The 16125-nt window shown below is 44.4% G+C and overlaps 2 protein-coding genes across 7 annotated transcripts; both read left to right on the top strand.

Moving 5' to 3' along the window:
* The first annotated feature begins 6 nt into the window (after window positions 1-6).
* On the top strand, window positions 7-6115 carry LOC123997887 (zinc finger protein 384-like). 5 transcript variants are annotated; one of them, XM_046302551.1, is made up of 11 exons: window positions 7-220; window positions 973-1037; window positions 1163-1361; window positions 1457-1576; window positions 1682-1848; window positions 2072-2148; window positions 3048-3272; window positions 3769-3936; window positions 4297-4375; window positions 4505-4663; window positions 4821-6115. In XM_046302551.1, exons 2-11 carry the CDS (start codon window positions 978-980, stop codon window positions 5205-5207), a joined length of 1641 nt encoding a protein of 546 aa, XP_046158507.1. In that variant the 5' UTR covers window positions 7-220; window positions 973-977; the 3' UTR covers window positions 5208-6115. The 5 variants fall into 5 exon arrangements, with proteins under 5 accessions (XP_046158507.1, XP_046158505.1, XP_046158509.1 ...); XM_046302549.1 differs by having other exon boundaries at window positions 2054-2148; XM_046302550.1 differs by lacking the exon at window positions 7-220 and adding an exon at window positions 324-472 and having other exon boundaries at window positions 2054-2148.
* A 551-nt stretch (window positions 6116-6666) lies between these two features.
* Window positions 6667-14997, top strand: LOC123997886 (guanine nucleotide-binding protein-like 1). 2 transcript variants are annotated; one of them, XM_046302546.1, is made up of 12 exons: window positions 6667-6856; window positions 7737-7890; window positions 8554-8690; window positions 8968-9119; window positions 9453-9524; window positions 10075-10267; window positions 10420-10524; window positions 10859-11041; window positions 11226-11404; window positions 11815-12016; window positions 12231-12371; window positions 13062-14997. In XM_046302546.1, the coding sequence occupies exons 1-12, from the start codon at window positions 6784-6786 to the stop codon at window positions 13319-13321; spliced, it is 1851 nt and encodes a 616-aa protein (XP_046158502.1). In that variant the 5' UTR covers window positions 6667-6783; the 3' UTR covers window positions 13322-14997. The 2 variants fall into 2 exon arrangements, with proteins under 2 accessions (XP_046158502.1, XP_046158503.1); XM_046302547.1 differs by lacking the exon at window positions 6667-6856 and adding an exon at window positions 7285-7433.
* The last annotated feature ends 1128 nt before the right edge of the window (window positions 14998-16125 follow it).

The following is a 16125-nucleotide window of genomic DNA, read 5'->3' as shown; positions in this document are numbered from 1 at the left end:
ACTCAGAGAGCTTTGTTTCTTCACAGAGTTTAATCGATCTTCTTCGAAGGAAGTGCAGCGCAGACAAGCGACTCCATAAGGAAGAAAAAAAATAGAAAAAAATAGAAAAAAATAAGAGAAAAAACTCGGTGAATTAGTCTAATCCAAAAGATTTGAACAGAGTTTCTGAACTGTACCGGGTACGGGAATTCCGGGAAGGGAACAAGCTCTGTCGGCACAGGTAAATACTGTTATTTGTCTTCATAATCATAGTATTTATCTTCCAATTTGAGCGACTTGTACCCGACGAGTCTCTTCTCAGTCTGGACAGCCGGAAGTCTGTGGGAGATTGTTTTTTTTTCTTCTCTCACTGCTTCAGTTTTTTTAATCCTCGATTTCTTTGGTGCTTTGCTATTTCTATTTTCACAGGCGTCGAAGACGCGAGAGTCCGATAACATTCCTCTCGTGGTTTTATTAGAGCGTCTAGCTAACTGTAAACGCCTAGCAAGGAATTGAAATGCACTTACAGCTCAAAAAATTGCTAACAAGTAGCAACCTAGACATCTTATTTGTGTTCGAATTATTGCTAGCTACATTGTATCATCATCACCAAATTAATTACTTTGATGGGGAAAACCCATGTAATAGTGAGCTAGCACGGTCCTCCTTCCCATGCAACCACAACAATGCACAGGCAGCTAAATGACCTAACTAGCCTTTTGCAAGTCATATTATTGTCTAACCCGGGGGCATAATTATTGTAATATGTGTCCAAATATTTCAGCCATCTAACCAAATAAAGTACCAACATCGGTACCATTATTGTTTCATTAGCTAGCTCATGTATGTGAAGTGACATTTAAATGATTTAAGATTATTGTCGCCCAAAGGTGTCAGTCGGATGTGCAACAATGTAGCCAATTTTATTTCAATTGATGAGTGATTAGCTGTTTGGCCTAGTGGTGATATGGCGGTGTTACTCTTCCGTTACAGAAATTATGGAGGATTCCCATTTTAACTCTCAGTACTTCTGGTCCCCTGTGCCTGTACAAGGACAGGTACGTTTAGTGAAACATTTCCGTTTAAAATGTTAAAGTATATTGCAAGTGACACCTTTGGATAATAGCAATTACTCTTTTTGGAGTTTGGCATTTTGTAACAAGGATTTCTCTCTCGATGTCAGATTGAGAACGCCATGTTCCTGAAACAACTGAAGGACCAGGAGAAGAACACTTCGTTCCCCTCATCTCATTACCAGACGACCTTGCTCACTGTCCCCAAGCAGGAGGGAGGGGGGCAGGGCCAAGGGAGTCACCTACACCCCCCTCACACTCAGAACTTCACTGTGGTGCCTGTACCTTCCACTGGTATCATGACAGCAGGTGTGTGTGTCAACTGTTAGTCTAGAATTGATCACACTTGCATTGTCTTTTTCCCATCTGTTTTGTATCATATTTTTATTTTCCTCTCTCTGCAGCGGGTCTGGTCATCACAACCCCTCAAGGCACGCAGCTGGTCTCTCCTGCTACCTCCTCTCAGTCCTTCGTCTCTGGACATCCCACCACCACCATGATCGTCTCTACACTGCACGCTCCAGGTAACACACACTCGCACGATTGTCTCCACCCTCCATTATCCTAACTCTGAAAAATACACACTTCACTCACGCACTGTCAGACTCTGACACACATTTTTCACTTAGATAAGAAACAGGAAGGTGGAACCCCCCAGGTGGTCGTCATGCCAACAACCTCGAAGCGAGGCAGGAAGAAGAAGTCGACACTAGGGAGGGCGGGGCCTGCCGGTGGCCACACTCTCTCCGCCGGAAATGAAGCGTTGATTCTGGCTCACTTGGCGTCGGGAGGGCAGGTGAGACAGTTACCATAGTAACTCCAGTGTAACCAAAATAAAAGCTATTCCCACTAAAATATTTCCAGACTAAGCTCAGGCTATTGATGGTCAGGATATTGATTTCCAGACTAAGCAACAAAAAAGAGCCCATGTAGACTTTTACAACAGTGTGCCTTTTTTAACATGATGAACGTGATTCTAATGTTTGTGTGACATTTGATAGGTGGTTATGTCTTCGCAGCATTATTTAACTGACCCGTACGACCTCGCCAACGAAGACGAGAACCACAGCGGGAAGGACTGCAACAAGACCTACAGGTACGGACCTACGGCGTCACAGAAGGGCCAAAAAGCACCTGTTGTGCTGTGCATCCCCATAGGAATGTGAAGCTGTGGAATGCTTGCACACCCGTATGTCTGTATGTTGTAGATGATAGAGCCAGGACAGAGAGGTTAGACACAGGCTATGGATGAACACTAGGTGCCCCTGGGCACGGGTGTTTTTTTCTTTCTCTCTCACACAGAAACTACTCCACTGCATGCTGTGGCAGCGCACACACCTGCTGAAGTATTTCACTATGTGTTTGTACCTGCACTCTGGAACACAATGTGTTATCTTTGCAGCATGGACACACACATTCTCTGCCTCCCTCATGCATCCGCTCGACACACACACGCGCGCATCCCTGCACACATTGGACACGCACTCCTTCGCCTACTTCTGCCCTCTTTTTTCCCCCCTCTTTCTATCTTCTTCATACAATGTTTCCCTACTTTTCAAGCTATCTCTGTTTGTCTTTCTATTTCTTGCTTCAGCAGAATCTGCTATTTTTCCTGCTGTTTTCACTGATTTCCCCCTCTTTATCTCTTCCCCCTCCCTGTTGCTTGTCTTCTTTTTTCACATCCCTCATTCATTTCATCTGCTCCTTTGTTTTTATCTTTCTTTCCTGTTGTCTTTTTCCTCTTGCTTTCTCCGTTTGTTTTCCACACTTGCTGTCTCATGTTTCACCCCTTTTTTGCTTTCTTCCACTCTCTTCCTCTCCCTTGCCCATCTCTCATACCCCTGTCTCTTTGTCCTTGCTTTTTGTATTTTCATCTGTTTCTCGCCTGCTCCTGCCCTCATTTCCTTCATCCCTATCTCTTGTCTTCCCATTCTTCCACTCGTCCTCCCCTCTTTCTCCCCATCCCTGGTCTGTGTGTCTGTTTCTGTCCCGTAGGTGCCGGATGTGTGCGGTGACCTTCTTCAGTAAGTCAGACATGCAGATCCACTCCAAGTCTCACACAGAGGCCAAGCCCCACAAGTGTCCCCACTGCTCCAAGTCATTCGCCAACTCCAGCTACCTGGCCCAGCACATCCGCATCCACAGCGGGGCCAAGCCCTACACCTGCTCCTACTGCCAGAAGTCCTTTAGACAGCTCAGTCACTTACAGCAGCACACACGGTACTGCTCACAGCAGCTCCACCTGACCAGCTCTACTCTACAGGCTTTACCTAGCCTGCCCCTCTCCCCTCCCCTCTATTGGCTGCTTGCACTGTGTGTGTGTGTGGAGATGTCTGTGAAATGGCAAGACGCAGGCCATGTGTGTGTGTGTGCGCATGATTGTGTGTGATCTTTACTTCAAGTCCCTCTTTGTCTCTTCAGTCTGTCTGTTTGGTGTCCTTACTACTTCATTGCTGCTTCTCCCTTGCGCGTGCTCACACATACACTTACACACATGATAAGTTTGACATAATTTGGGTCAGAGTGAAATACTGTTAAGGTTCAGAGAAACGTGATTTTTTTGTAATTTTTTTAAAAGAAAATTAGAAGTCAGGCACTGAGTAATATAGGGTGTTTACATGTGATTTTTTGGGGGGGGGGTTCTCCTATCAATCAAGGTTTAAAGAAAAGCAACACTGTTCTCCCCCTCCTCTCTATCTTCTCTTCTTGCTTCCAGAAACCACACAGAGTCCAAGCCCCACAAGTGTCCCCACTGCACTAAGTCCTTTGCAAACTCCAGCTATCTGGCCCAGCACATCCGCATCCACACAGGGGTGAAACCGTACACCTGCTCTTTCTGTCAGAAGTCCTTCAGACAGCTCAGTCATCTACAGCAGCACAACAGGTAAGGGTGATGTCATACATATCTGCCCATTTCTTTGCGGGGGCCTTTCAATGGTATTTTATTTGGGGACCTTTCAATGGCATTTTATTTGGTGGCATCTCAATAGTATTTTATTTGGGGGCATTTCAATAGTCTTTTCTCTGTGGGGGGAATCTCAATAGTCTTTTCTTTGGGGGGCCTCTCGATAGACTTTTTCTCTTGTGGGGGCGGCATCTCGATAGTCTACAGTGGCTTCCTCTCCATCTCCCTCATCTGTAATGGTGTGGATCACAGGATAGCTGAAAGCAGAATTTGGCGGATCCATTTACATTTCTCCCCTCTCTTTTCTTCTTACTGGTTGTGTTTTCCATGTTTCTGCAGGATCCACACAGGAGACAGGCCTTATAAGTGTGTTCATCCGGGCTGTGAGAAATCCTTCACACAACTCTCCAACCTACAGGTGACTACTGTCCCTTTTCTTTGGTTTTTATTCCCAGTGGTGAAAGCTTAGTAATACTAACCCCTAGTAGTTACAGTCTTACAAATACCCATTTGAAGATGTGTCCTGAATGGTCCTGTTCTGTTCCAGTCTCACAGACGGCAGCACAACAAGGACAAACCCTTCAAGTGCACCAACTGTAACCGTGGTTACACGGACGCGGGCAGTCTGGAAGTCCACCTGTCCACTCACACGGTCAAACACGCCAAGCTCTACTCCTGTGGCCTCTGCAACCGCACATACACCTCTGTAAGAGAAACACCACTGTTAAGGCACCCAGCATGTAGTAGTCGCAGACCTTTAACTTTCAACAGACATTTTCACAGACAGTGTGCATGTCTGTGCATAGTGTGTGTTTGTGCACACTTGTCACCTCTCGCTTTATCCCTCTGTATTCTATTTTCAGGAGACGTACCTGGTGAAACACATGCAGAAACACAACTCAGACCCGCTCACTGCAGCGGCGGTGGCTGCTGCACAGCACTCTCAGCAGAACCAACAGAACCAGAGCCATACCCAGAACCAGGGAGGTTCTCATGGCCAAGGCCGAGGAGAGGTCACCGATAGTGGGGCAGACCGAGGTCATGGACAAGGACAGAACCAGGGGCAAAACCAGGGTAGCTACTCTCAGGCAGAGACGGCATCCTGCCCCTTTGACCTGCACCAGTATAAGACAGTCGCTGCAGGGGACATCCAGTTCAAAACAGTCAGTGTGGCGGACCTAGTGACCCACAAGGACCTCTGTCTCACCGTGGCTACCTCTACCATTCAGGTGGAGCACCTAAACTCATAGGGGTAGGAGGGAGGAGTGGTAGAGACTGAGAGAAACTGGAGGAGCCCTATGGACAGACTGGATAAAAGCAATACAGGGGGGATATAGGAAGATGTGACTGTGCCTGAAAGGTGGGTAATGGAAGAGGAAGTTAAGAGATGTTCAAACAGAGATGGAGTCTGGAAATAGAGGACTTTGTAGTTTTTTGTACTTGTTCATCACTTTTATTTCATTATGCCTATGTTTTTGTACTACTTTTATAATGGATGGCTAGTGTATACCGTTGGTAAAGGAGTGTTTCTCTGTCACTGCAATGGTGAGGAAGAGACAAAAAATGACAGAACAATGAGTGAAGAAGAGCGAATGTTTTCTTATTTTTTTATCCTCCAACACAACTTTGATTATGGTTACGTCCATGAAGTGTATAAAACTGACAGATAACTGTTAAGGTAAATGTTTCTACTTTCCCACGGATACTATCAGGTTTTGATTACATCATCATTGTCATGATGGTTACTGTAATCTACCTTCTAAAATTTGCTCACAAATCTTTTTCACTGAAAAAAAGGGAAGTAGGCTGTTTTTCTGTTTCTGAAAAGAAAAAAGGCCTGCAAAAGTATATATTGATGTATAATCCATACTATATAACACTTTGATATTTAGCCTCAGTCCACAAGCCAATCATAGAGCCCTGTTTACCTCACATGGCCCTGTAAGAACTGGGAAGTGAATGTGATCAGCTGGTACATGTTATGTAATCCTTGTAGTATTTATTTTTTTGTGACCTAAGAATATCATTGTTATCCACATATATTCTGACTACTTCCACTAATGTTATACTAAAGTGTATGAGCCTTTACAAATAGACTGATACATATGAAAATACAATTTTCCCTTATCAAACAATAAACCTCACTGAAGTCCGACAATTTGCCTTTCTCTATCCCTGTAACACATTGTGCATTTGCAGTAATGATAAAGGTTAACTTTGAAGATAGCAGCACCTCACCCCTTCAAATAGGCTATGCATGATGCCATTTAATGTATTGTAACGACAGAGGTGTTAGTATGATTGACACTGAATGTCACATTTGAATATAACAGGTGTAGATGTAAATTTGACCCAATGCATGATGCATGTAAGGACTTGGCAAAGTTGGCAGTGTTGATTGAAAGTTGGCAGTATCTTGTAAAAGCTTGATTCATTGACCTGCTATAGTGTGATGTGTCATGCAAATAAGACCTGCATCACAACATTAGCGTGAGCAGTAATAGTGGAATCGGCGGTTTATTGTGTGGACTGTACCATTCTTTAAATATTTATTTTCTATTCATATTAACTTGCCATGTCTTGTCAGACAACGATTCAAAGCATGACATTTACATTGTTTAAAAAATAAGTCAATATAAACTGTGTAATGACATGTATTACCATTGAATGTTTTTGTAACTTAGTCAACATTTTTTTCTGCAGTGCCGGATGGCTAAAGTGTAGGAGTCGAGAAACTTCACGATAGTAAATAACGACGTTACTGTATTTCTGCCTTAGCTAACACAAACAAACCCACACTACGAAACTGTCATTTTTCATTCAAATATGCCTCGGAAAAAGCCGTTCAGCACCAAACAGAAGAAGAAACAGATGCAAGTGAAACGGGAAAGAAAGAGAGGTAACGTGAGCTACAATGACAGTGTGCGTGAACGAAAATGCTAACGTTAGCTAGCATAGCTTTTCATTTTACTAACTTGTACAAGGAGAGTTGAGTAACTTGGCTAGTTAGCTCTGCTTTCAGGAACAATAACACTGGCATGTTACCCGATATATTTTGGACGAATTAGCAACAAATAAAGAATAGGGACGTCATTATTTTTGTCTTAACGTGTGCCTTGTGTATTTGGGTCTTTCTAGCAAACGTTAACTACCTTGCTTGCTAGCTAAGGAGGTGACGACGTTATAAAGCTAGCTATGTGTCTGACCTTATCGCTGAAATTGTATTGCTGGCGTCATTCATTGCCATTGGTGGGAAAGTATTGATGCACAGAAATCAGCATCACTGTACTACACTGGTATTGTTTTCACTTTGTGTAAGCTCTACTGCGCAGACTCGCTATCAAATTATGTAGGAAAAGCTAGCTTTCTCAAATTGAGGGAATAACAAACGGTGTTGGAGATCACATACCTACACTACCGCTAGCAATGAAAATAGATTTATTATGAAAACGTCCGCTGTCAATTTATTACGTAGGGTTAGTATTGAGACGATTACCACATTTATAGATCGCTATGTGTTATGTAATGTAGATTGCATATATTGTATGTAAATGCATGGTACACTCGATTCTAAAGTAGAACGTTGTGGAATCTGGTCTTTGGTACCAAGTGCCGACATAGAGGGTAGTTTTCATTCTGTCCACTGTATTTGTGTCCCAAATTGCACCCTATCACCTTTATATAGTGCCCAACAAAAAGTTGTGCACTATATAGGAATAGGGTGCCATTTGGGAATGGTTCAATGTAAGCATCTGACTATGATGATCTCTCCTCGTCAGGTGAGCCAGGCTCAGGGCCCAGCAGCCGTAATGCCAGTGTGGAGCGGGGGATGGACAGGGAGAGGCAGTCGGACACCTCAGATAGCGAAACCACAGATGTCAGGAGAATAAACCAGCAGCCCGGCATCAGGGAGGGCAGATACGACCCCAATAGGTGAGTTACCAATACATTAGCATAGGTAGTATTTAGCTCTGGTCCAGGGGATTACATGCAGATGCTGAGCAAGCCACACGTAACACCCTGGACCAGAGCTAATGTAATACTACATCACTTGCAATGAAACCAAAACAAAGACAGGTGTGTTATTGCTGGGCTTGAACAAAAGCCTGCAGATTGTATTGACCAGGATTGGTGACCACTGATAGCTAGGCTCATAAGGCTCTCACCAGCTGAGTGAGTTTCTGTTTTGTCAGATATCATCAAAAATACCTTTTGGGAAAACATGTCATGATTGCTGTATGAACTGATGCCTGGAACAGTGGGAATTCCCTGGAACAAACTGAAGGGATAATGGAAAAAAATATTAATTAGAGCAATGTCTGGGTCTGTAGATATTAAAAGTAAGAGGCCGGAAGAGACGAAGTTAAAAAAAAAAAAGAGAAAATGTTACTGTAGGAATCCTGAACCATGAGCAAACAACTTTCAGACAGAGGTCAATGGTTAATTACAGAAACTGCTGTTGTCAGAACAAACCACCATGTCACACACACCTGATTTTCATGACTCTGCACACAAATGGTTTTGTGTCCTTCACACACTCACCCTGCCCAATTCCCCCCTCTACACACAGCTATACTAATCTCTCTGTCCATTCAGGTTCCGTCTGCACTTTGAGAAGGAGAGCAGAGAGGAGGTGGAGAGGAGGAAGAAGCTTGCTAGAGAGAAGGTTCTGGACCAGATGTTAGACAAAGACCTGGAGGTTGACATCAACGACATCTACCCCACAGAGAAAGGTCAGCGCTCCTTGACCCTGAGCCTCACAACAACCTCTTAATGCTGTTAAATAAAGGTCTCAAATGGCACCCTATTCCTTATTTAGTACACTCATTTTGACCTAAGCTATATGTGCTCTGGTCGAAGTAGTACGCTATATCGTGTGATTTGATATGTAACCTGTATCCTGAGCCTCTCAATGCTGTTAAATAAAAACCCATTCTAGTGTGAGTTTTGACATTGTCTTTTCAGTTTGTGTCACTGCTTGACGTATCTGCCACTGACCTCCAATCCCAGGTCTTGAGTTTCCGCGGCGACCTCCGTGGAATTATGGGATGAATCGTGAGGAGCTGCTGAAGAAAGAAGAGAAGTCATACCGGGAATATCTGAACGACCTGCACACCAGAAACCCACCTGGATCCCTCAGCCACTTTGAGCACAATCTGGAGGTGAGGAATATACTCAGAACACTTTATACACCCTTTATAAATGCTTTTGAGGGAGGTGGCAGCCTTGAGGTTAGTGACCAGCTAGTTATGGGGGTGCTGTATTGTGTCAGCAGAACGTTCAATTTTGATGGATAAATAAAGAGCTATTAATTCTATAATATTTTATAAACTTGAATGAATCCTTTAAAAACCACCTCTTTCTCTGACACTGAGCAAAACCTAGGGTAGGTAAAACCTAAATAGTATTTGTATAACTTTACTCTTTATACACTTCCTTCCCCACCCCTTTTTTTCTCCCCCTCTCTCTTTCTCTCCCCCCTCTCTTTCTCTCAGACGTGGAGACAGTTGTGGAGAGTGTTGGAGATGTCCGATGTGGTCCTGCTCATCGTGGACATCAGGCACCCGGTGGGTAATCTCTTTTAAACTCCTACTGTCATTATCTGCTACTAGTCATGTATCATTATCAACTTACTACTGTCACCATGAAATGTAATTAATAGACACTATGATGGCAGGTAGCCTAGTGGTTAGAGCGTTGGGCCAGTAACCGAAAGGTTGCTAGATTGAATCCCCGAGCTGGTCGTTCTGCCCCTGAACAAGGCAGTTAACCCACTGTTACCCGGTAGGCCGTCATTGTAAATAAGAATTTCTTCTTAACTGACTTGCCTAGTTAAATAAAGGTTAAATATAATAAATAAAAATTATGGTTTCATTATGCTTTGAACCATATGGTGAAATGCATACATAGAGTATCCACCAGGTGGAGCCACGGACGGGGTAAGTTATAGGTGGACAGTACCATGTATAAATTGACTATGTTCATGACTATGTTGCTATGGGCCCTGGTCAAAAGTAGCGCACTATATAGGGAATAGGTTGCCATTTAGTAAGTCGTTTGCCAGACCGAGCATGCATGTCTTAATGAATGTGTTCCTGGTGTGTCCCTCCCATGCAGGTGCTGCAGTTTCCCCCAGCGCTGTACCACTACATCACTGGGGAGCTGCAGAAGCAGGTGGTGGTGGTGCTGAACAAAGCTGACCTGTGTCCCCCTCCCCTGGTGCTGGCCTGGACACACTACCTCCAGACACAGTTCCCCCACCTCCACTGTGTCTGTTTCACATCACACCCCGGCCAGCCATACAGCACAGGTGGGTGGGAGTGAGTGAGGGTGGTTGTGCTGATGCGAAAGTGATAAACAAATCGAGGGACAATGATGAGAGCTGATTGGAGCTGTTGGAACTGTGTACTTGATCACCAGGATAACCTATTGCACTGTCTGTATCTGTTTCTGTGACTCTAGTGCTTCAGAAGAAGAGGATGAGAAAAAAGGGTACATGTGGGTGGGGACATGCTGGAGGCCCCACCCACATCCTGAAGGCGTGTCAGGAAATCACAGCAGGAAAAGGTTAAAGGGACCCACCCACCTGGGTGGCATAGCACCTATTTCACACATGTATTGCTAACCATGTATGTCTGTAATGACTTAATGCTTTGGCCAGGTACTTTCCATAGCATAGCTCATTACTAATGAAGGATTAGTGTCTTCATACAAAGATCTGTGGGTGCAGGGTTGTAAGGGTATATCATAGAAGAACCAACACTGAATGGAAGTAGTCTTAAAATAGGCTGAAGACAAGTAATGCTGCTTCCCAATTCTCCACTTTTTTTCCCAGAAGTGTACAGAATGATTGGCTGTAGGGAGTGTTCACCATTGTTAACCCCCCCCCCCCCTCTTCTAGTGGACTTGTCCAGCTGGGAGAAGAAGATCCAGAGAGATGCGGTTGCTATGGGATCAGAGGGAGATCAGTTAGAGGAGGGGGCCGACTCTGTGCTAGTGGAGCACCAGAGTGATGTTGCCATGGAGATGAGCAGCCCCTCCCAGGAGCTGTATAAAGATGGCGTACTCACGCTGGGCTGTATAGGTGATGTTGGAAGCTTGCTTTTCTACCTGCCAATCAGTAATCTGTCGTCACTGATTAGTAACTTGATAAATTAAGTCATGCTTGTGTACCTCAAGGCTTTGTTCCCCCACCAGCCGCCTCTGGCATTCAGAAATGTTTACCACAAAGGGAATATAGATATACGTGTCTCTCCCTCCCTCCCTAGGCTTCCCTAACGTGGGGAAGTCATCAGTATTGAACAGTCTGGTAGGTAGGAAGGTGGTGAGTGTGTCTCGAACCCCCGGCCACACCAAATACTTCCAGACCTACTACCTCACACCCACTGTCAAACTGTGCGACTGCCCTGGACTGGTCTTCCCTTCACTAGTCAACAAACAACTACAGGTAACTGAGAGGAGGGAGTGAGTAGGGTAAAAGTGTGTATGTTTGTGTGTACTATGTCCTCCCATTCCCGTAGAATCCCAGGTCAAATCACTTTTTGGTGACAGCCTGTGGAGGAAATGTCTTGGAGAATAAAATAATAACTGATATTCCCTCTGGCCATTTGAATGCTGTTTTTGGAGTAGAATCATAATCTGTACCACTTTTAAGTCTCAACTATTGCGGAGAGCTTTGTATATAAAAGCAATCATTACCCATTAACCCCTTTCAAACTTCTTTTCTAAAACAAATTCCCTCTATATTTCTCATCGTGCTTTACTCTTTCTAAACACTTTTCCTCCATTCTTTTGTATCTACGCCTCTTCCTCCATTTCCCCCTCTCTCCCTCCTCTTATCTGCCCCTTGCTCCCTAGATCCTAGCTGGTATCTACCCAGTGTCTCAGCTGCAGGAGCCCTACAGTTCTGTGGGTTATCTGTGTGAGCGGACCCCCTTCCTGTCGGTGCTCAAGCTCCGGCACCCCAGCGTGGAGGGCCCACAGCATGCACCCAAGGGGGGGGAGAAGGAGAGGGAGCAGGGACCCGAGCACAGCTGGACAGCCTGGGACGTGTGTGAGGGTAAGGACCACCTCTAGTCTGGTTCTAGAACCTCTGGTCCGGTTCTAAACTGTTGAAACACGCCCTCTTGTCTGGATGTCAGGGAGACATTTGGGAAATTCTCAGGAACAGTTGAAATTATAATACAATAACAATTTATCGTTTTTTGTTTTCTCTCCCTACCCCTCTTTCTCGTTCTCTCTCTTCTCTTTCTTTCTCCCTGTCTGTCTCACAGCCTGGGCAGAGAGGAGGGGTTATAAGACAGCGAAGGCAGCTCGTAACGACGTGTATCGGGCAGCTAACAGTCTGCTGCGGCTGGCCGTCGACGGGAGGCTGTGTCTGTGCCTCAGACCACCTGCATATAATGATCAGAGAGGTCAGTACACAGGTCATACAACTATCAGAGAGTTCAGTACACAGGTCATACAACTATCAGAGAGGTCAGTACACAGGTCATACAACTATCAGAGAGTTCAGTACACAGGTCATACAACTATCAGAGAGTTCAGTACACAGGTCATACAACTATCAGAGAGTTCAGTACACAGGTCATACAACTATCAGAGAGGTCAGTACACAGGTCATACAACTATCAGAGAATTCAGTACACAGGTCATACAACTATCAGAGAGGTCAGTACACAGGTCATACAACTATCAGAGAGGTCAGTACACAGGTCATACAACTATCAGAGAGGTCAGTACACAGGTCATACAACTATCAGAGAGGTCAATACACAGGTCATACAACTATCAGAGGGGTCATAGACCGGTCATGACAACCAGTGAGGCATCAGGCATATCACTTCATCACTACTGTACAGACAGCAGAGACTCATATTTAAAAGGGAAGATAGACCGACACAAATGTCGGCCGTGAACAGTGGGCACGCAGGGGAAGGTCAAATCCCAGCAGGGGATCTACTGTGCACGGCTGATCTTCATGTTGATCTGGTTTCCAACCTTTAAACTGATGACTGGGGCTTTGTACAAAAAAACATGAAGAAAAATGTTTATTTGATTGCTTGATTGATTAATTATTCAACCAATGGATTTGCGCTATACAGAGCAGTGGGAGTCCCACCCAGACCTGGCAGAGATCATCGCTCTACAGGGACGGAAGGAAGAGGGGGCAGGGGAGAGGGAGGAGGAGGAGGAGGGGGAGTCCAGCTCTGAGCCGGAGGAGGAGAGGGATAGGGATGCTGATGATGATGGTGATGATGATGAAGATGAAGGGTTTGGACACCCAGCAGTGAACGAGAGGAAGGGGCCAACCAGCCTCACAGTCAATATGTTCGATGTCCTCCGAGAAAACGAGTGCGAGTGAGGGAGAAACAATGAATTAAAAATACAAAGTGCTTGATCTCTCCCTCCACTCTGCACCTTTATTCCATTTTCCTTTCCTTGACTTGCATTCCTTTTACATTCTGACTCTTCTTTCCTCTATTCTCTCTCCCCAACCCCTCCCCCTCCCAGAGGTTACTAAAAGCACTCTGATATTGTATAAAACATTTTCATTTCTCCATGTTGTGCCTCTGCTCTACCCATGCAGCTGTACTTAGACTGCGTTTAAACAGGTAGCCAAATTCTGATCTTTTTTTTCACAAATTGTTCTTTTGACTAATCACATCCTATCTTTTCACATCCAATCTTTATCACAGATGATTGGTCAAAAGGCCAATTAGTGAAGGAAAGATCAGAATTGGGCTACCTGTCTAAACCATTGTAGGATTACATTTTTTTGTTTTTATAATTTTCTTGCATGTAGGATTTTACTTTTATTTCCCTTAAAGCTGGTAGGGGCATTGTGGTGTATTAATCATTGATTGGTTTTCAATCTGTTAATTGATAAGTGGCCTCACAGCTGAGATGCCAAGGGTCATTAGACCATAGAAATGTAATGGCTTGAACTGACACGGTTCTGGATTCAATCTCACATTGAAGGTCACACAGTCTAAATGGGGATTAGACATTGATGATGTCATCCACATGGGACTTCCATTTGGCTGCCAGTGCAGATTTATGACATCACTGTCTAATCCTGGTTGATTTCACTGTGTACAACAGTGTGATAGTACTTCGGTAGAGTCGGGATGTGTGGAATTCGGCATTCCATGCTGCTTTCATTGGTAATAATCATTGTCAAACCCATTTATATGATTCTACCCAATTCAGTGTTCTATTTTAGGGTCCACTAGGGGCAGTGTTTGTCAATCCTGGTGCAGCCACTCACGTGCAGCATTGTATCATGCAAAGCTGACTGACTGACTTGATAAAGAAAGAGTTTGGCCACTGCGGTTTCAACCAAAAAGCACTCTGATGGTATCACATGGTTCCATAGCAGCCAATATTGACCAATACAATAACGGTCCTGTTATTGATCCTAAATTATACCAGCTACGCAAACCAGCTGAGTAGCTAGAATTTAGAACGAGAGTCTAAATCCAGGAAGAATGGAACGACATTAATGTTGGTTAAACTTCCATCTCTATCTCTATGGCTCTGTTTTACTGTTACAATCTGTCAGGGCTGGATTCTAGTGTGCTGTTGCCTACTGTTGTACCTCATTGTTCCTGTTCTACTGTATTACATGTCACTCTGAGGGAACACAACAGCACAGTGCTGCGTTACCATGTAACAACATGCACTGTTCTGGTCTATACCAATGGCACACTTAGAAATATACACACTAGGGCCATAGGTTTTTCCTGTCTGTCTGACTGATCAGGAAAAAATCTGGGCTGTAGTGTGTCTAAGCAACAACTAGAGATCCAGCAGAGGTTTTCCTACCCACGTGACCAGGAAAAACTCCTGTCCCTAATACACACCACTCTGGCTTCCGATATGGAGATAGATGTGTTAATGCTCTTTGTTTGAATGATTTAAACAGACTTGTACGTGAGTGTTTGGATTGTGTATTTGCTGCATTCTTTATTTCATTCCTTAGTATGCTCAAATGACAATGAACTGGACTGCTCTCTGCAATAAAGATAATCCATGGAACAAGGTCTGTCTGTCTTTTTATGACAGGCTCTTTCTTCACACATGTACTTTAGCAATCCTATAAGCGGCAATTTGGGATTGGTATATACATTTTTGGACTTAAATAAATTTTTTATAGTCATTGATTCTTGATAAATATAATGTATAAATGCCTAATGAGCTTATTTCAACTGTAACCCATCCCTCAGCTGTCAATCAAAAAAGTGGTGGGATGCTGTGTTGTTTGAATCTCAGATTGCCCATTTAAGATACTGGCGCACAAAATAAGTACACTAGGATACCACCTTTTCAACGAGTCAGTTCGTACAATTTCTGCCCTGCTAGAACTGCCCCGGTCAACTGTAAGTGCTGTTATTATGAATTGGAAACCTCTAGGAGCAACAACTGCTCAACCGGCGAAGTGGTAGACCACAAGCTCACAGAATGGGACAACACTCACTACCGAGTTCCAAACTGCCTCTGGAAGCAACATTAGCAAAATAACTTCATGAAATGGGTTTCCATGGCCGAGCAACCGCACACAAGCCTAAGATTACCATGCGTAATGCCAAGCGTCAGCTGGAGTATTGTAAAGCTTGCTCACATTGGACTCTGGAGCAGTGGAAACGCGATCTCTGGAGTGATGAATCACTCTTCACCATCTGGAAGTTTGACGGACGAATCTGGGTTTGACAGATGCCAGGAGAACGCTACCTGCCCCAATGCATAGTACTAACTGTAAAGTTTGATGGGGGAGGAATAATGGTCTGGGGCTGATTTGAATGGGAAATCAATGCTACAGTATACAATAACATTCTAGATGATTCTGTGCTTCTAACTTTGTGGCCCTTTCCCGTTTCAGCATAACAATGCCCCGTGCACAAAGCGAGGTCCATACAGAAATGGATTGTCGAGATCGGTGTGGAAGAACTTGACTGGCCTGCACAGAGCCCTGACCTCAACTCCATTGAACACCTTTGGGATTAATTGGAATGCCGACTGTGAGCCAGGCCTAATCGCCCAACATCAGTGCCCAACCTCACTAATGATCTTGTGGCTGAATGGAAGCAAGTCCCGCAGCAAGGTTCCCACATCTAGTAGAAAGCCTTCACACAGAAGAGTGGAGGCTTTTATAGCAACAAAGGGGAG

This window comes from Oncorhynchus gorbuscha, linkage group LG15, assembly GCF_021184085.1.
Source record: "Oncorhynchus gorbuscha isolate QuinsamMale2020 ecotype Even-year linkage group LG15, OgorEven_v1.0, whole genome shotgun sequence".
Taxonomy (NCBI): Eukaryota; Metazoa; Chordata; class Actinopteri; order Salmoniformes; family Salmonidae; genus Oncorhynchus; species Oncorhynchus gorbuscha.
This window is presented reverse-complemented; position numbering and strand designations above follow the sequence as displayed.

What these genes read in the sequence shown, in the direction of transcription:
- LOC123997887 (XM_046302549.1), top strand. Translation starts at nt 978, where the DNA reads ATGGAGGATTCCCATTTTAACTCTCAGTACTTCTGGTCCCCTGTGCCT. An exon ending in GACTGCAACAAGACCTACAG is followed by an intron (nt 2,149 to 3,047) that starts GTACGGACCTAC and finishes TCTGTCCCGTAG; the next exon opens with GTGCCGGATGTGTGCGGTGA. An exon ending in CACTTACAGCAGCACACACG is followed by an intron (nt 3,273 to 3,768) that starts GTACTGCTCACA and finishes TCTTGCTTCCAG; the next exon opens with AAACCACACAGAGTCCAAGC.
- LOC123997886 (XM_046302546.1), top strand. Translation starts at nt 6,784, where the DNA reads ATGCCTCGGAAAAAGCCGTTCAGCACCAAACAGAAGAAGAAACAGATG. An exon ending in ACTTTGAGCACAATCTGGAG is followed by an intron (nt 9,120 to 9,452) that starts GTGAGGAATATA and finishes TCTTTCTCTCAG; the next exon opens with ACGTGGAGACAGTTGTGGAG. An exon ending in AGCCTGGGACGTGTGTGAGG is followed by an intron (nt 12,017 to 12,230) that starts GTAAGGACCACC and finishes TCTGTCTCACAG; the next exon opens with CCTGGGCAGAGAGGAGGGGT.